The sequence below is a fragment of the Mesocricetus auratus genome, unplaced genomic scaffold, assembly GCF_017639785.1.
Source record: "Mesocricetus auratus isolate SY011 unplaced genomic scaffold, BCM_Maur_2.0 Super-Scaffold_4256, whole genome shotgun sequence".
NCBI lineage: Eukaryota > Metazoa > Chordata > Mammalia > Rodentia > Cricetidae > Mesocricetus > Mesocricetus auratus.
In genome coordinates, this window is record NW_024429182.1 from 70,562,590 (window position 1) to 70,582,607 (window position 20,018).

At 43.2% G+C, this 20,018-nt stretch overlaps 1 protein-coding gene and 1 pseudogene across 2 annotated transcripts in view; one reads left to right on the forward strand and one right to left on the reverse strand.

Moving 5' to 3' along the window:
• LOC110341288 (minichromosome maintenance complex binding protein) overlaps window positions 1–20,018 on the forward strand; it is a 50,785-nt gene continuing 30,767 nt past the window's right edge. The window contains exons 1-4 of one of the 2 annotated variants that reach the window (XM_040753304.1): window positions 1–320; window positions 17,849–17,934; window positions 18,567–18,707; window positions 18,800–18,841. In XM_040753304.1, coding sequence (XP_040609238.1) covers window positions 263–320; window positions 17,849–17,934; window positions 18,567–18,707; window positions 18,800–18,841 — 327 coding nt within the window. In that variant the 5' untranslated portion in view covers window positions 1–262. The remainder of the gene's footprint in view (window positions 321–17,848; window positions 17,935–18,566; window positions 18,708–18,799; window positions 18,842–20,018) is intronic. The other variant, XM_040753302.1, reaches the window with a different exon arrangement.
• Window positions 9,752–9,852, reverse strand: LOC121135549 (annotated as a pseudogene).

The window sequence follows — 20,018 nt, forward strand, 5'->3', positions numbered from 1 at the left end:
CCAGGTCGCTGGCAGCGCGGTCGGTGGCCGCGATTTCCCGCCATTGTGAGAAGTGGAGGTTGCGCCCGTCAAGCCTCCCCTGCCGCTGGCCAGCAGCTCTGAGGCGTTCGTCACCGCTGCAGCCTCTCCTGGCGGCCCGCGGCTCGCGACGCCCCGCGCGTGGGAGGGCGCAGACGAGCCCCCGAGGAGCAGCGGGCTTTCGAGCGCGCTCGGCCCACGGAGAAGCGCCGCACGGGCCGCGCTGGCCCCGGCTTTCAGCGCCATGCCCTGTGGAGAAGACTGGCTGAGCCACCCGCTCGGGATCGTGCAAGGCTTCTTCGGTGAGTGGCGCGGGGCGAGCAGGGCCGGGAGCGGAGCCGAGTTCGCGTGGCCGGGCCTGTCGCGCGGCCGCACTCGGGACGACGGTCCGAGAGATCATCGCCGAGGGTTCGCGTGGCCCCGGGCCTGGCAGCCGAGCCGGAACAGCCCCCTTTCGGGTCGCAGCCGCAGGTGCCGCCACCTGCCCGCTGCCTGGCTCTGGCGCGCGGGCGGCGGGGACGCAGCTGCAAGTGCTGGCTGTGATTGACGGCCTGGCTCTTGGCTGGTGGCCTACCTAGCTCGGGTGCTGCAGACACGGGCAGATCCCCTTGCCCACCGAGGGCCCGGAGAGCGGCGGCGGAGGGAAGCCTGCCTGTGGGAGCCTGCAGGATATTTCAAAACTTCCGGTGTATGTATGTGTGGGGTGGGGTGCTCGATCCATCGCACAGAAGTTCACTCTGCCCGCGTTTCCACTCGACCCCCTTGAGATGGGTGGCAGTGCTTTATTTTTCTCTTCTGTTGACTTCAGAACCCATCGGCTTTGTTACCTGCTCCCGTGCCGAGGCAAGCGAGAAATAATTAGCTGTTTACATGAGTTTCTATAGAGCACGAGCCGAGGGTGCTGTAGGCGAGCTAAGTAAATTTTTAGTTGTCATTGCCATCGTTCCTTTTTTTAGTTAGCTAGACCTTCCGATTCCCACTCATCCCTGATTTCGTTGCGCTTAATGACGACGGAGTCGGACTTCATTAGAAACCACTGATAGATCCGCTGCACCTGACTTGACTGGAATTAAAGGGTTGTGGAATTCTCTCAGCTCGTTTAAAACATAGTGAGTGGGCAGAAAGGTATTTCATTGGAGATTCCATACTTAGCATGTGCAAGGCCCTGGGTTCAAACCCCTTCCTAACACACACACACACACACACACACACACACACACACACACACACACACAGAGGCACGTACGTTAGGGAAGAGTTAATAAGAAGCCAAAGTCCTCAGCAGCCCATAACCGATGTCATGAAATATATTCTTTTGTTTCCTAGACTGATACAGGCTGGTGCGGGGTTCATTGTATAGCCCAGGTTATCTGTGTCAGTTCAGTCTCCTAAGTGCTGGGGGGTCACAGGCACGAGCCACCACTCTCCATGGAATGTGTTTCTTGTAGTAGGACCTTAATGCTCCCACAGCAACTATTCATTCTGCCTAGAAATTCTAATTATGTTGTTTCCCAGGGTGAAACTAAAGCCAGCAGATAGAAGTACTGTAATCAGCGAACACACAGTCTGATGAAGAAGGAAGGGGAGGGGATGAATGTGCCTGCTCATGAAAGAATAAAACATGGGCTTGGGTTTATAGCTCAGTAGTCAAAGACATGCCTGACCTGCTGACTGGTTTGGGTACAATGCAGATGGAGAGACTCAGATTCATGTCTAGTAATCTAGGGTGGTTCTCAAAGGGAATAGGCAGTTTACTTGTGATTCTATCATTTGGAAGGCTGAGGCATAATTGCTAGTTTCAGAATAGCCTATACCATGAGGTATGGGGGGGTGCTGTGTTCCTTCATTAAATGCTAGTAATTAGAGCTCAAAATATTGGATCCAGCAATAGATGTTGAGAATAATAATGACTCCCAAATGTCAAGTGAAGATTCAATTCCATACTGGCTGAAGGTACAAATGCATAGGTACATTTTAGGAAAAACCCTTCCATTGTTAAAGGTTTGGACCTTTAAAGGGTTAAGTTCCCATGACTGATATTAGAATTCTTTATCATTTCTTTGAGACAGGATCTTTAGGCCAGGCTGGCCTGGGGCTCATGGAAGCCCTCCTGCCTCAGGCATGTGCCACCTTGCACAGCCAGAATACCCATTTATGAGAACTATCCCAGTACCCTGGACTTGCTGTAGGAATAAAGTGGCCTTAAATATAATACGATTAAATATATTTTTTGTCATACTTTGTTTCTTAAGTTGTAATCCTAAGGTTCACATACATCTCATAGTACAGAAAAAATAATTTGATTATAAATACTATAGTATTTTATATAATGAATGAGAAAATAAAGGACATGACTGGTCCTAGGTATGGTGAAGGAGAGAAGGTTTATTGTAGATAAAAGGGAGAGGCAGGGACATGGGCAGGGGGAGTCTGGAGTGGACATGGCCCTGAGTTGAGCCATGTGCTGGTGGTGGTGGTGCTGGTGAGCCTGACCGAGAGGCCAGGAAAGTAAACGGTAGACAAAGAGACCAAGAAACCAAAATGGTTGGATTATAAGGGGAAGGGCAGCCCAGCTCCTGGGCTAGAGAAGTTTAGGGTAGGGGGCAGGGTGTGCCAACCATACTCAGTAAGAGACAGGTACTGAGGGATGCAGGGAGAACCTGGCCCCCAGGTCCACTCTGATATGTTAAATAGGCATCTCAGCCATTTGTCAGGGGTTTGAGACATAACATGAATCTTGTGGAATGTTTTGGGAAGATCATCCTCAGAATGACCTCTTCCAGAGAAGTGTAATCTGCTCTTCTCTGCATTGGCTGCTGTTTTCCTGTGTTGTGATTCCATTAAGCACCTGCATGGTAAAAGCATTGAAGGTATTGCATGAGTTAAGGTTGGAGACAGTGTTGGTTTGTGTTTGATTTTCCTTTTGGTGCTGGGGATTGAACCCCATACTCTACCACTGAAGCTGTAGCCTCTGTCCCAGGGAATTGTTTTAGCTCTTGTGTTTTCTCTTCAGATAGAAAGATAATTGGTGTCTCCCCCCCCATGGGGACTCTTTTTTTTTTTTTTTTTTTTATGAGAGAGGGTTTCTCTGTATTGTTTTGGAGGCTGTCGGTCCAGCCTGGCCTCGAACTCACAGAGATCCGCCTTCCTCTGCCTCCCGAGTGCTGGGATTAAAGGCGTGCGCCCGGCTCCATGGGGACTCTTTAAGAAAGGAAATATGAAGGGCCTCTGTTGTTTAGGGTGACCAATTTTGTTTACTGTAGTGTCTACTCTTTATTTTGGCTGTGTTGGGATTGAACCTAGTGCCTCAAGTGTGCTAGGTAAGCACTCTACCAGTAAACCATACCCCTAGCACTCAATTTATTTTCTTTGCATGGAGTTAGTTTGTTACAGTTTGGAACCCAGAAATTTATACGTGCTACATAAGGGCTCTATTACTGAGTGGAATCTAATCCTTGGCTTTTTGAGATAGTGTCTCCCTTTGTAACCTAGGGTTCTGAGCTTGTCATTCTCCTGTCTCCAATTTCTGGGACTACAGCTATGGGCCATTACACCTTGCTCTATAGTTTCTTAAAACTGAAAAATGTGGTATTGTGCATATTATTTATTTCTTAATATGTCTTGAACATCTTCCTATCTTAGGGAATTTATTTTACCATTCTGAGTGTCCCTGTTGTGTGTATATATATTTATATTTTTTTTTTTTTTTGATTTTTCGAGACAGGGTTTCTCTGTGGCTTTGGAGGCTGTTCTGGAACTCGCTCTGTAGACCAGGCTGGCCTCGAACTCACAGAGATCCGCCTGCCTCTGCCTCCCGAGTGCTGGGATTAAAGGCGTGAGCCACCAACGCCCGGCGTCCCTGTTGTATATTGTTACACAAATTTATTATCCTGTCTCATATTTTAAGTTAGGTGACTAGTCTAGAACTGTGTTGTCTGATACAGCAGCCACTTACTTAAATTAGTTAAAATTGCACAAAATTAAAGGTTAAGTTCCTTGTTGTTACTACGTTTCAAATGCTCATTAGCTGCATGTGGGCAGGGACTGTAAGAGGCAGCAGAGTTGTAGAATATTAAAAGACTTACTTTTAACCGTGTGTATGTGTGCTGGGTTGTGGGTATGTTCATGTGAATAGAGTTGCTCTTAGAAGCCAGAGGTGTTGGAAACCCCCCCCCTCCACCACCACACACAGAAAACAAAACAAACTGGAGTTGGGGACCGAACTCAGGGAGCAGTTCTCCATCTTAACTGCAGAGCCACCTCCCTAACCCCATGCCTGTGCTTTTAAGTGGGATCTTGTGTGGTACAGGCTAGCCTTGAACTCACTGTGTAGCTCAGGCTGACCACAGACTTAATCTTCTGCCTCATCACCTAAATGCTGGTGTTACTGGCATGTGCCTCCACACCCAGTTTCTGTCAATATGTTGTATCAGCTTTAGTTATTAAATATTTCTTGTGCCACCACACCCAGCTTCTGTCAGTGTATTGTATCGGCTTTAGATTTATTAAATATCTCTTGACCCTGTCCAGAAGTCTTCAACACTGATGTCATAGCCCAGCATCTGTCATTTTTTGGGTGTCTGTGACAGCCTCCTTTCTTGTTTCTAGTATAGTTTCTCTCCTACACTTTCTATGCTGGAACCACTAGCTTTCGGTTGTTCTAGAGGCTTTTCCGCCTTGAATTCTCCATCCTTCTACCTCAGCCTCTGGAGTGCAGAGATGAGCATGCCTACTGCATCCAACTCCTTTGACCTTAGTATATTATGACCTTAGTATCTGATCTAGTCCTTTTTTCTTTCTCTGGTACCCACTGTCTAGCCGAGGCTGGCCTTGAGCCTTCCAAATTCTGGTATTACAGGCAGGTACCATCATCTCTGGCTTTTATCTGCATGTCTTTTGAGGTGTTTTATATCTACTTGTTTGTTTCTCTGTAAGTATATATGTGTATGTACAGGTGCCCTGGAATACCAGATGTTGCAGGCAGTTGCTAGGAAACATTTTTTACTCTGGTTTTCCTCTTAATTTTTCATTTGTTGCCGGGCGTTGGTGGCGCACGCCTTTAATCCCAGCACTCGGGAGGCAGAGGCAGGCGGATCTCTGTGAGTTCGAGACCAGCCTGGTCTACAGAGCGAGTGCCAGGACAGCCTCCAAAGCCACAGAGAAACCCTGTCTCGAAAAACCAAAAAAAAAAAAAAAAAATCATTTGTTTTCTTGGTTTTTTTGAGACAACGTTTTGTGGAGCCCAGGTTGGCCTCCATACCACTCTAACCAAAGATGTGTCTGGCTCCCAAGTACTGGAAGGCATGACAAGGCCTGACCACTCTCTCCCCTTTGTTAATAACTGTTTATTTACTTTGAGACTAGATTTTGTCATATTAACCGGGCCAGCATCCAATTCCTGGGTTTGAGTTATCCTCCTTCAGCTTCTAAGTATCTGGAACTAAAGGCATGTGCCACCAATCCTGTCTGTAACTACTTGGGAGTGAAGGAAGAGTGTGTGCACACACATGCATGTGAAGACCAGAGGACAACTTTTGGGAATCAGTTCTTTCTGTCCCATGTGGTTCCTGTGATTGAACTTAGATCAACAGACTTGACAGTGAAAATGGTCTTAGTCACTTGTCATGTCACTAACCACATAACTGTTTAAATTACTTTACGGCCTCTTCACTTGATTGTGTGTTAGTTTTGGCTTAGTTTTGCTCCTTGGTTTAATCTAATGGACAAGGCTAGCAAGTGTGTAAAGGAGAGGAAGTTTGAGTATCTGACCACTAGTGTTTTCAAGAATTCAAAGCAGTAGTAATATCCAGTGAAAGTTGGTCTGTTTTTGTTATCATTATGAATCCAGTTCACAATCTTATTGTTTGAACCTAGCTTGGAGCTCTTCTATTTACCACTCTGCCCTTGGTAGGGACTAAAAAGTAATTTATGGTAAGGCTGGAGCCCTAAGTCAGTGGGAAGAGACCTGGGTATTTTGAGGAACTGAGTAGAGTTAAAACTGGGAAGTAAGAGGAAGTAAAATAGATGATTGTCGAGTCTGGCACAAGTAAATTATGCAAGATCAGGATTGGGGTTAGAGTTAGGGTGGGGTCCAGGCAGCTCTTAGGACTCTCGGCTCTATGTATTAACTTGCTGTTTTACTTCTCCATAGCCCACAAATTCACTTGTTATCAGTTCTAGCTTATACTTACCTTTGTCCCAAATTCTAGGGATAGAAAATCTACTTGGCCCAGCATAGATTCTGTGGTCAACTCATGATTAGCTAGCTCTAATGGCTGTGAGGGTTATAGAGGATAGCCATGGCTGTTGAGGCATGCCTTAACAGTGGGGAGATTCTCGAAGGAGTGAATTGAGCAGTCATGGGAAAATACATGAGTATTTGAGTAAAAAAGGGGAATTATGGTATGGGTATTGTTTTTCATTTATTGATACAAATTCAAGGTCAATTTTGTGATGTGTATATTTCTCCTCTTGATTAAGTATTGTGCTTATACTGATCTTTTAAAACGTAGTGCATAATTGAATACAGACTATAGATAGTTACTTATAATAGAATTTATAGTTAGGTAAGTTAGGTTTTCTAGATATACAAAATTATATTTGAGATAGATAGTCTTCAAACCTTTCAAAGACCTTCAGAAAATGGCATTTAAAATGGTTTAGGGTTTTTCTTGACAATGAGAAATGTCTGCTCCTGGCAGCACCAATTACGTCTGAGAGGAAGATGGGCATCGAAGAAACTCGTTATGGAGTTTGCTTTCAACATGGCAAGATTAGCCATTTGGGCAAGAAACTGCTCTTGCCTGTACTGCTTGACTGTTGTTGTATAATCTGGACATGCAGGACCCACAGGAAAGTGACTGCTGAACTCAGGCTTACAGGGTTCCTGCTTCATGGAAGAGTCTACGAGACTTTCTGCAGGACACAGAGAAATGACTGACAGACTGCCAATGCAGATGGACAGTTTTGAAATTTCCTGCTTTGCTGAGAAATCTTCTGGATACATTGTGGCCTATGGGCTAAAGATGGATGCCCCAACATTACAGAGGAACTTTGGGTGACTGTCCAGGTAGCAAGATGTCTCTGTAAATTCTAGTGTTTACATATTATCCTTCTGTGGTCTTTGATGGAGTTGAAGACAGATAGTTATAATTATAGTTTTCCTTAGTTATGATAAAAGATAAGCTACATATAGAACTTTGGACTCACAAGGATGGGATGGATGATATTTTCTTTAAATTTTGCTAAAATATTGTAACTGTGTTCTTACTTGATAACTGTTCTGTTATATATAATTTGACTATGTTAAAGTTAAGACCTTTCTTTTTGTTTAGACAGAAAAGAGGAGATATTGGGGAAGTCCTGTGTATATGTAAATAAAGCACTGCTGGCCAATAGGGAATCAAGATAGGTGGGACTAGGAGTCCAGGAGGACTCTGGGAAGGAGAAACACAGAGAGTCAAGATGTAACGCCATGGGTTAGGAAGCCCGAAACTATTCTCCGGTAAGAGAAATACTTAGATTAACAATTATGGGGTAATTACTTAAGTCAGAGCTAGCCAGTAAGAAACAAGCAAGGCCAACAGCTTCATAATTAATATAGCCTCCTGTATGTTTATTTGGGACTGATGCGGCTCTAGAACCAGGCTGGCGGGAAGGCTTCTCTCAAGGAAAAAGCTTCTCTTTACAATAAATAAAAACTGGCCGGGCGTTGGTGGCGCACGCCTTTAATCCCAGCACTCGGGAGGCAGAGGCAGGCGGATCTCTGTGAGTTCGAGGCCAGCCTGGTCTACAGAGAGAGTTCCAGGACAGCCTCCAAAACAATACAGAGAAACACTGTTTCGAAAAACCAAAAAAATAAATAAATAAATAAAAACTGTTATGTGATTAAAAGGCCAATATACATCTGTTAAGTTACAGTATGTTCTCCTGTTGAGTGAAATGCTTTTATTATTTGATTTTTTTTTCCTTTTCCTTTTTTGTGATAGACTTTCTTTGAGTAACAGCCCTCACTGGCTGTCCTGGAACTCACTCTGTAGATTGGGCTGGCCTTGAACTCACAGATATCCTCCTGCATCTGCCTCCTGAGTGCTGGGGTTTGTCCAGCCGATTTTTAGTATTTTTAAATTATAGGTGTGGGGGGCTCACACTCTTGATGGGGGGAATTTGAGCACAGGAATGCCACAGTATATGTGTGGAGGTCAGACGACAACTTATGGGAGTTGGTTCTTTTCCTTCTACTATTCGGGTTCCAGTGATCAGACTCAGGTCATCAGGGTTGGCAGCAAGCAGCATTCACCACGGAGCCAGCTCTCTGGATGTTTTTTGTTTGTTTGTGTCTAACAGACCAATCAGCTCCTACATTATGACAGGGAGACTTATTATTAGTTATGGATGCTTTGACCGTAACTTAGGCCTTAGCTTAACCTGTTTCTCTCTATCTATGTTTTGCTTCGGGACTTTGACTTTTCTTCCTTTCTGCATGTCATACTTTAATTGCTTCTCGTGGCTGCCTGGCTTCTGGCCCTGGGTGTGTCCCTCTCTTTCTCCCTTTCTCTCTTCTCATTCTTTCACCAGCCTCACCCTATCCCTCTCCTGCCTAGCTACTGGTTGCATAGCTTTTTATTAAACCAATCATGTATCTTAGACAGGCAAGGTGAACAAATTCGACACATCTTTTCATAATTAAATGCAGCCTAAAGAAATGTAACACATCTTTGCCTAGTTAAAATAATATTCCACAACATTTGGGTTTTGGTATTTTTATGATGTTGTACAACCAACACCTTTATTATTGCCATCATCCCCAAAAGAAACCCCAAGTCTCTGTGTGTGTGTGTGTGTGTGTGTGTGTGTGTGTGTGTGTGTGTGCGTGTGTGTGCGTGCGCAGATGCGAGTGCACTACTCTAAACCTATTCTGGACTTTTTTTTAAAGTAGAGTCATATAACATGTACCCTTTAGGGGCTACTTTCTTTCACTTAGAATATTTTCAGGCCTCATCCATGTTGCAGCATGCATTTCTGCATTTCTTTTTATAACTGAATATTCCTCTGTCTGTGATTTTTTTTTTTTTTGATTTTTCAAGACAGGGTTTTTCTGTATTGTTTTTAAAGGCTGTCCTGGAACTCGCTCTGTAGACCAGGCTGACCTCAAACTCACAGAGATCTGCCTGCCTCTGCCTCCCGAGTGCTGGGATTAAAGGCATGCGCCACCAACGCCCAGCTCCTCTGTGTGTGATTACAAAATATTTTGTTTAGGGACTGGTGTTTAGATGTTCTTCCAGAGGACCTAGGTTGTATTCCCAGTACCCACATACGTGGCAGTTCACACCTGTCTGTAATTCCAGTTTCAAGGGATGAGGTGCTTTCTTTTGGGCTCCACGACACCAGGCACATACATGGTGCAGAAACATCTGTGTAGGCAAAATGCTCACACGGAAATTAATAAATAATTTAAAAGATTTTTCTTTATCCATTCATTCTTTAATGGCCTCCGTATCATGTCTGCCTTGAGTTTCTGCCCTGACTGGATGATGGACTACAATCAGTAAGACAAATTAAATCTTTTTCTCCTGGTTACTTTTGGTCATACTGTTTTATCACAGCAATAGAAACCCTAACCAAGACACATGCATTCTGATTTCTACAGATCTTTCCTTACCACTTAATTTCTTGTTTGTTATAGCCATCTGGGTGGGAGTGAAATTGTATGCTACTGTGTTTTTTTTCTCCTTTAAATATGGAATACTTAACAAATTTGAATGTCACCCTTGTACAGGAACATGCTAATCTCTGTATTGTTCCAATTTTAGTATATGTGCTGCTGAAGTGAACATGCTATTGGTATTTTTATTTTAATTTCTCCAATAACAAATAACATCTTTTTTTTTTTTTTTTTTTTTTTGGTTTTTCGAGACAGGGTTTCTCTGTAGCTTTGGAGGCTGTCCTGGAACTCACTTTGTAGACCAGGCTGGCTTCGAACTCACAGAGATCTGCCTGCCTCTGCCTCCCGAGGGCTGGGATTAAAGGCGTGTGCCACCAACGCCCAGCAACAAATAACATCTTACAAATAACAAATAGCATCCTATGTTACATTGGCATTTGGGTATACGCTTTGAAGACATGTCTGTTGAAGATCTGGGTGTGGTGTGTCATGCATGTAGCCTCAGCTGTTGGAAGGCCAAGGGAGAGAGTTTGGTTTGCTACAGGTCTGTCTGAGGCCAGCCTGAGCTACATAATATAGTGCATTCTAGACCATCTCTTCAAGTCCTTCACTGTTGGTGAGTAAGTGAGCCAGTATTTCATGGCTGGCTGTGTGCAACCACTTCACCACAGAGCTGGTCCCAACCTCTTCTTTCTTTTTAAAACCAGGTCTCATGTATTCTAGGCCAGTCTTAGACTCACTGTGAATTATCCTGCTTTTTGTTAAATTGTGGGATTTTGTTTCCTTCTCTGTAGTCGACAAGCGTAGCCAGGGATTGAAGTCAGGTCTTTTTGGTTGATACAGAAGGTTTTCTCCTCTTCTCCTCCTTAGCAATGCAGCTACTAATCTTTAATTTCGATAAATCTAACTTGTTTTCCTTTTGGTTGTTCATATTTTGAGGTGTCCATATATTTGCCCATTTGTTTTTAATAGTGTGTATAGGGGTCTACAGTCAAAAAGATTCATTTGTTCTGTCTGCAGGCCAGAAGAGGGCACCAGATCTCATTACAGATGGTTGTGAGCCACCATGTGGTTGCTGGGAATTGAACTCAGGACCTCTGGAAGAGCCATATCTCCAGCCCTATAGTCATTCTTTTGGATATAGCTATCTAGCTTTCCTAGTCCCATTTGTTGAAGAGACCTTTTTTTTTAAAGTAAAATAATAATAAAAAAAAAGAAATTGGTTTTATTTAGCTTCTTGTTGTCATGATAAAACAGTGATCAAAAACATCTCGGTGAAGGAAAGGGTTCACACGGCTTACAATTTCCTGTTACAATGAAGAGACCGCCTTTTACTTATATTTTTGCACCTTTGTTGAAAAGTCAGTTGATTGCAGCTGTACAGCTTTATTTCTGAACTCCGTTTCTACTCTGTGGTCTATATGATCTTTCTCCATACCAGTACTTCTTGACCGTTATGGATTTGTTCTGTTTTGTTGTTGGGGAGGCGTGCGTGCGTGCGTGCGTGCGTGTGTGTGTGTGTGTGTGTGTGTGTGTGTATATGTGTGTGTATGTCCAGTAGACATCAGAGGATGGCATTGGATATCCTGCTCTGTCATTCTCCATTTTATTCTCTTGAGGTGGGGTTTCGGACTAGACCAAAGCTTACAGCTTTGACTAGGGTGGCTCCTAGAATCTACCAGTCTCCACTCCCTGTGCTGGGGTTATAGGCTCCCATGGCCATACCCAGTTTTGTTTTGTTTTGTTTTGTTTTTTGTTTTTTCCGAGACAGGGTTTATCTGTGGCTTTGGAGCTGTCCTGGAACTCACTCTGTAGACCAGGCTGGCCTCACTCACAGAGATCCGCCTGCCTCTGCCTCCCGAGTGCTGGGATTAGAGGTGTGCGCCACCAATGCCTGGCCAGAGGACAACTCTTGGGTCTAGGTTCTCTCCTTCTTTGAGGCATTGAGCTCAGTTGATCCTTTGGTAGCAATCTCATCTACTGGACAAGTTATTTCAGTGGCCATGACCTTAACTTTCTGATCCTCTTGCTTCTTCTCCTGAGTGCTAAGATTGCCGGCATGTACCACCACACTTGGTTTATGCAAGTGACCTAGGTTTTCATGCATATTAGACACTACCAACTGAGCTACATCTGCAGCCCCCATTTGCTTTTTTTAAGTATGTGTTTAGGGGTTTGGGGTTATTTGGGGATTGAACCACTGAATTACATCCCTAATCTTTTATTTCCTTTTTATTGCCAAAATTGATAAACCCCTAATTAGACTAGCAAAGAAGAAAGAAGACAAATTACCCATACCAGGAATAAGAAGGTAATACCACCGTAGACTGTACATATTGAAGGATAATAACAGAGGACCTCTGGATATACATATTTAGCAACTTCCTGTTTCTGCAGTAACATACCCAGTATAATGACTTGAAGCAATGTAGATTCATTACAGCTCTATAGGCCAGAAGTGAATATGAGTATCACTGGAAGAAAAATCAAGTCAGCAGGATGTGCATGCCTATCTGGATGTTCTGAGAGAGAATCTGATTCCTTATTTCTCTGAGTTTTAAAGAGCCTGGCTACCATTCTGGGAAACAGCTCACTTAGCTTACAAGACCTGAATTCAATCCCAGAACTCACATATAAAAGCTGGGTTTAGAGTATATGCCCTGAATCCCAGCACTGGGGAGGTAGAGATAGGCAAATCCCTGTGGTTTGCTGGCTATGCAGTCTACCTACTTGGCAAGTTCCAGGCCAGTGGAATACCCTATCCAGAAAAAAGTAGACAGTCCCTGATAAATAACACCCTAGGTTGTCATTTGTCCCTTGCACATACTTTATCCACCTCCTCTCATGTCCCATAAGAGTCTGCCAACATTAAAATGGCTTTGGCCAGGATGGGTGATGGTGACCCATACTTTTAATCCCAGAGTGAGTTCCGAGATAGTCAAAGCTACACAGAGAAACTCTGTCTCAAAAAAACAAAAACAAACAAAAAATGGCCTGGGCTTCTTCAGCCTTTAAAATCAACAAATTATACCATTTTCCTACCACTCTAATTGTCACAGGTTCTTACTGTGTGTGTAGTCTGGGCTGGATGAAACTTGGCCACCACCTCCATTTGATACCTGTCTAGCTTGTTATACATTTCTTCCTCAGTCTCCCTCCCAGATAATTTCCTTGTTTCAAGGTTTCCAATTTTGGACTTCAGTTATGGGGAGTAAGCTCTGCCAGGGCATTCTGTGTACCGTAATCACAAACTATCCAACTTGCCTTCCCTCCAGCCCCTCGCATAGTCTCCACTGTGCTGTTTATGAACTGGCTGGTTTAGTTCTCATACTAAGTGGAACCATTCTATTTGTCTGGTTAAGTCTTCCTTAGCAAAATGTTTTTAGGGTCTATCCCTGTTACTCTTTTTATTTCCTTCCTTCCTTCCTTCCTTCCTTCCTTCCTTCCTTCCTTCCTTCCTTCCTTCCTTCCTCCTTCCCAGAAGCACAGGATAATCCAATGGATGAAGGGTATTAGTTTTATTGTTTTGTTTTTGTTTTTGTTTTTTTGTTTTTTGTTTTTCGAGACAGGGTTTCTCTGTGGCTTTGGAGGCTGTCCTGGAACTCGCTTGGTAGTCCAGGCTGGTCTCGAACTCAAGAGATCCGCCTGCCTCTGCCTCCCGAGTGCTGGGATTAAAGGCGTGCGCCACCAACGCCCGGCTGGGTATTAGTTTTATTGTTGATGCTGTTTTTGGTTTTTCGATACAGGGTTTCTCTGTGTAGCTTTGGCTGTCCTGGAACTTGCTTTGTAGACCTGGCCTTGAACTCACAGAGATCTGCTGTTTTTTTTTGTTTTTTTTTTGTGTGTGTGTTTTGTTTTTTAAACTCTTAATGGCTCTTTGGGGGCCCACCACCAGCTCCCAGATAAATCACATGAGGAGGCTTATTCTTTCTTTGAATGCCAAGTCTTAACTTTGCGTATTTCTAGCCAGCTTTTCGTAACTTAAATTAGCTATCTACCCTTTGCCTCTGGGCTTTCACCTTCTCGATTTCTGTATGTATATTTTCTTTCCTTATTCTGTGGCTGGCTATGTGACTGTGTGACTGGCCTCTTCTTTTCTCGATCCTTGGTCTATCTTTTTCTTCTTCTATTCTCTCTGCCTGCCAGCCTCGCCTATCCTTTCTCCTGCCTTGTTATTGGCTGTTCAGCTTTTTATTAGACCAATCAGGTATTTTAGACAGGTAGAGTAGTAACACAGCTTCACACAGTTAAACAAATTCAGCATAAAAGAATGCAGCATACTTTTGCATCATTAAACAAATGTTCCACAGCACAAAAGAATGTAACATATCTTGAAATAATATTCCCCAACATTCATCTACTGTAGCCAAGCTTTCTTTGGACCACCAGCTCCCAAATAATGACATGGAGAGTTTTTATGAAAACTTGGCCTTAGCATAGGCTTGTTCCCAGCTAGCTGTTAAAACTTAAATTAACCCATTTATATTAATCTACATTCTGCCAACATGACTCAGTACTATATGTCCAACTTCCTCTGCATCTAGGTTCCTTCCCAGAGTTCCTATCTTTCCCCAGAATTCCTATCTGCCCTCTCCTGCCTAGCTATTGACCATTTGGCTCTTTATTAAACCAACCAGAAGGTGCCTTAAGCAGGTGAGGAAGGACAACAACACATCTTCATACCGTACAAAAAGATTATCCCAACAGCCTACCTCTGGGATTAAAGGTGTATGCCACTACCACTAGGCCTAAGGATATTCTTTGAAACAAAATTAAACATTTATATGCAAAAATGGAAATCTCAACCTAAACCTCACACTTTACATAGAAATTAACTCAGTTGGTCATGCATCTAAAAACAAAACTTGGGGGGGAGAGAGAGAGAGAGAGAGAGAGAGAGAGAGAGAGAGAGAGAGAGAGAGAGAGAGAGAGAGAGAGAGTGTGTGTGTGTGTGTGTGTGTGTGTGTGTGTGTGTAAATGGGAGGGTGCATGTGTGGAGGCCAGAGGACAGCTTGGGGGAATCACTTCTTTCCTTCCATCTGGGGATTGCACTGTTGTCAAGTTTGGCCCAGTTAAGGGAAAATGCTTGGAAACTGCTAAAGCAAGGTTTTTGTTTCTGACAGACTCAGCTCTATCACAGTTTGAAACAGTTCCCCTTAGTTGGCATCTATTTAGAGCAGCCATGTGGTGAATAAAAAGGCTTGCCAGACATGTGGGTTGGGGCGGGAGGTGGGGGGGTGGAGATGATAGCTGCGTTCTGTAGATAACTAACTCTGCTCTTCTTTTCACCACCTGTAAGAGCAGATCATACTGTATATGTAGCGGAGAACTGGCTGCCACTTCGGGTGATGACTCTCTCCATATGTACTGCTTGAAGGCTAGAACATCACTTACATGGTAGTATGATTGGTGTTGAAGGACAGAACCACAATCTAAGTTTTTTGGTTTTTTTTTTTTCCTATTTTGTTTTTATTTCATTTGAGATTGACTCATGTAGCTCATGCTGGCCTCATACTCACTATATCACAGAGGAACCTCCTGCCTCTATCTCCCAAATGCTGAGGTCACAGCTGTATCATTTATGCCCTCATAAGATTCCCCCCCCAATTTTGTGGTTTTGGGAGTTAGACCTGAGACCTGAGACAAGCACTCTGCCACTGACCTACATCCATAGCCCAGTTTAAAGATCTTTTTTTTTTTTGGTTTTTCGAGACAGGGTTTCCCTGTGGCTTTGGAGCCTGTCCTGGAACTCACTCGGTAGACCAGGCTGGTCTCGAACTCACAGTGATCCGCCTGCCTCTGCCTCCCAAGTGCTGGGATTAAAGGCGTGCGCCACCAACGCCCGGCCAGTTTAAAGATCTTATTTGGCCTTATTTTTGATTCTAGAACCAGGCAACCCAACACTAGGTTGTTGATGACAAAAGACAAAAGTATAAATTTAGTTTATTGATTTTAATTTTTGTTTTGTTTTGTTGTTATGTTTAGAATTCTGTACCAGGCAACACTTTATTCCTTGAGATAGTTAAGATTTTAATGGGCCAAGAAGAATTTATTGAGTTTTATAGAAAGCCTAAAGACAGCAGAAACAAAGGGGAAACATGGTTCATTTCCAAGGTTCTTTCCTTGGCAGGTGGGCAAGAGGGCTGAATAACTGAGAAACAACTGGTTAGTGTTTGGATGCCTAAGGCCACTGGTATAAAGAATACAATGAGAGAAGCTGATTGCTAGACCAGTTCAAACTGGTTGATTGGAGAATTTGCCTGTGCTTTTCTCCTGGCTTCTTGGAAGATCAGGTAAAAAAGCTTAGTTTCATGGTGCTTTGGTGACACAGAACTTTAGTTTTTAGCATGAAAACTGCATTTTATTTTAGGCATGCTTTGTGTGCATTTGCTCTTCAAAAACAATGGCCTGGAATTTTAACACATCATATTTGACTGAAGTCTAATCATAAGGAAACATCACACAAATCCAAAATTAATTTAGGGGTAGGAGGTCTTGCTACAGAGCCCAGGCAGGAACTCTTGCTGGGATTACAGACACCACCATGCTCAGCCCAATTTTTATTTAAAGCATTTGGGTGGTTTGTTTATTTGGGTTTGTTTTATTTGTTTGGTGTCTTATTGCTGTGAAGAGGCACCATGACCATGGCAGCTCTTATAAAGGAAAACATTTAATTGACGTGGCAGCTTACAGTTCAGAGGTTAGTCCATTATCATCATGGCAGGGAGCATGGCAGCATGTAGGCAGACATGGTGCTGGATACCTATTGATTAGAAGACAATAGGAGTGGACTTTGACTCTAGGCAGTATCTTGAACATATGAGACCTCAAAGGCCACCTCCACAGTGGCACACTTCTCCAACAAGACCATACCTACTCTAACAAGGCCACACCCCCTAATAGTGCCGCTCCATTTGGGGGCTATTTCTTTCAAACCACCACATTTGTTTTGGTTTTTATTTGTTTGTTTCACGACAGGGTTCTGCTACGTAGCTCTGGCTGCCCTGGAACTCGCTCTGTAGACCAGCCTGGCCGCCCCAGTGCTGGGATTAAAGACTTGTGCCACCACCCCCAGGCTAATGGAAAATATTCTCATCTGGCATTGCCACATAGATGGTTGGTTGTATCACGGCCTGTAGAACTGGCTCAGTAGTTAAGGACACTTTGCTGCTCTTGCAGAGGATCCAGATTTAGTTCCCATCACTTACTTTAGGTGGCTCACAGCCACTTGTAATTCTAGTTCAAGGAGATATGGTGCCCTCTTCTGGTATCTGTGCTTATGTATACATCCCACACACAGATACACAAAATTAAAAAATTAATCTTTTTAAAAAAGTGTTTTAAGTGCTATAATAGCTGTTTAAACATGATAATCTTAAGAAACACAGTAAAATATTTAGAAGGCAAATGAATATAATGCATGCAACTTTAATGGGTTAGAAAAGACTATTATGAGCTGGGTGGTGGTGGTGGTGGTGGTGGTGGTGGTGGTGGTGGTGGTGGTGGTGGTGGTGGTGGTGCACACCTTTAATCCCAGCACTCAGGAGACAGAGACAGGCGGATCTCTGTGAGTTCGAGACCAGCCTGGTCTACAGAGCGAGTTCTAAGATGGGCTCCAAAGCCACAGAGAAACCCTCTCAAAAAAACAAACAAAAAAAGACTATTATGAATGATCCAACAAATGATCAGACAAATGGAGCACAGATACAGGTGCTCTTTGTACTCTTTATGTAGGTTAAAAAGCTTCAAATTATTGCCACATTACCTTAGTTAGGTCCTCAGGAACCAATTCCTGCAAGTTGTTCTCTGGCCTCCTTGCACGTGTGCATGCACATACGTACACTAAGTAAATAAACATGATTTTTAAAATTCGCAGCTTTCCATTTCAGGGTGTATTGCTATACATAAAAGTGTTTTACCTCCTGTAGCTTGTGCTGGTCTAGGTGAGCCATATACTGTTCCACGGGTGTTGACTCAGTTGTTTATGCCAGAAAGCCATGGACCAGCAGCCTGGGTTTGTGGTACCTAGCACCCAGCAGGGAAGCTCCTGGAATGCCCGTGAAATGCCCCAGGTGCACTTGTATTAATTATTATGCTTACATGTTACTGACTTAGACATAATCTGTTGGTCTATGTTGTGCTTTGATGACCATATTTCTCTTTCAGCCCAAAATGGAGTTAATCCTGACTGGGAGAAGAAAGTTATTGAATACTTCAAGGAAAAACTGAAGGAAAATAATGCTCCTAAATGGGTAAGCTTACTGCTGTTTACAGGGAGAGAGAGTTGACTGGCTATAGTTTGTCTCAGTGGAGTAGAAACCCCCATGTGATTAGAAGTAGAGAATTAGTGCATACTACTGTTCCCAGTACATATGCATTAGAAGGCTTTGGTCTGATGTCTCAGAGTTGTGCCTCTAGGTGGCAGTAAATGACTGCTCCCAACTGGTTTCTAAGCGTAGCTGCCACCTATGTTTTGTTCCCTCCTAAAAAAATTGGCATGTGTTAATATTTAGAGGACTTATCAAAGTGCATGCCTTTCTGTTGTTTGAAAGGGTTCAGGAATCCTTTGTAGGAGGTGATGTCTACAGTCTGGGGCTTCTGGAGGTTGACATAGGAGGATCATGATGGGGCCAACCTTGACTATTAGTGAATTCCAGACCATTCTGAGCTACAAAGTGAGACTGTGTCTTAAAAAGAGAAAAGAAAACAACATAGAGAAGACAGGCAGGGAGGAAAGAAAGCTGTGCATACCTATTATGGTCAAGAGATAGCACAGGAACTTGGAAGAAGTTAGCTTCTAGATAGGACTAGATTTTTGACTGTGTTTGTACTTAACATTTACAGACAACAACTTTGCTGACTTGCTTGTTTGTTTTCTTTGAAGGTACCATCATTGAATGAAGTTCCCCTTCATTATCTGAAACCTAACAGCTTTGTCAAGTTTCGTTGTATGATTCAGGATATGTTTGACCCTGAGTTTTACATGGGAGTTTATGAAACAGTTAACCAGAACACAAAAGCACGAGTATGTATTGCTTTCCTTTTGAGCTGTTATAACTTAGAATATTAATTATATATATATATATATATAATCTTTGTTTTTTGTTTTGGTAATAGGTTCTTCATTTTGGAAAATACAGGGATGTAGCAGAATGTGGGGTATGTATCTTTTATGATATTTCAAACATTTTTTGCATAATTTTTTTTCACCTAAAATGAGAATTCTTTTTTCTTTGATTGGTCCTTAATGTTCTTGTGATGGAGCAACGATATACTGCACATTACTGAAAGTAAAAATAAGTATTTATTGTAGAAATTACTCACAAGAGACAAACAAGTAACCCAGATGAGCTGAGTAGTGTTCCGCCACCGAACTGGAAGCCGGAAAGCCGGAAAAGAGAGCGAGACTTCCGTTGTTCAGTCTCTCTCTCTCTCTCTCTCTCTCTCTCTCTCTCTCTCTCTCTCTCTCTCTCTCTCTCTCTCTCTCTTTTTTGTTTTTTTTTACGAGACAGGGTTTCTCTGTATTGTTTTGGAGGCTATGGGTCCAGCCCGGCCTCGAACTCACAGAGATCGGCCTGCCTCTGCCTCCCGAGTGCTGGGATTAAAGGCGTGCACTACCACCGCCCGCCTCCGTTGTTCAGTCTCTTATACCTTCCTTCGTAATGCCCCTAGCCATGCCCAAAAGTGGGCCTGGCTAGTGACGTAGTTCACCGCCTACATCTGTATATGTCTTTAGTCATGCCTAAAGTGGGTGTGGTTAGTGGTACGGTAAACCACCCTTTTATTACCTCATCTGTGTGCACCTCTAGTAAGTCACATGGCAGCACGCTGCTTCCTCCTACATTCTTGTCTTGTGTGAATGAGTTCTTAAAAATCAGGCAGAAGCCGGGTGTTGGTAGTGCACACCTTTAATCCCAGTACTCGGGAGGCAGATGCAGGTGGATCTCTGTGAGTTCCAGACCAGCTTGGTCTACAAGAGTGAGTGCCAGGATAGGCTCCAAAGCCACAGAAAAACCCTGTCTCAAAAAAACAACAAATTTGTCCTTAAGAGTTTTTCTGACATTATTTTGTCTTTTAAATATTTTTAGCAATATTGTAAATACCAAGATTCTTCCTTAGTATCTGTGACTAAAAGCACGGTGTATGGTTATTTCTTTAAACAAAAGTGAAATATTAACTTAGACTTAACACTTTCTCAATTAGATGTAATTAAATATTTGTGGGGCAGAGAGCACATATCATGTTGGTGAAAGGACATTCATATGTGGGTCCTAGGGCTCAAACTCAGGTAATCAGACTAGACAGAAAATGCCTTTGTCCACTGAACTATCTTGTC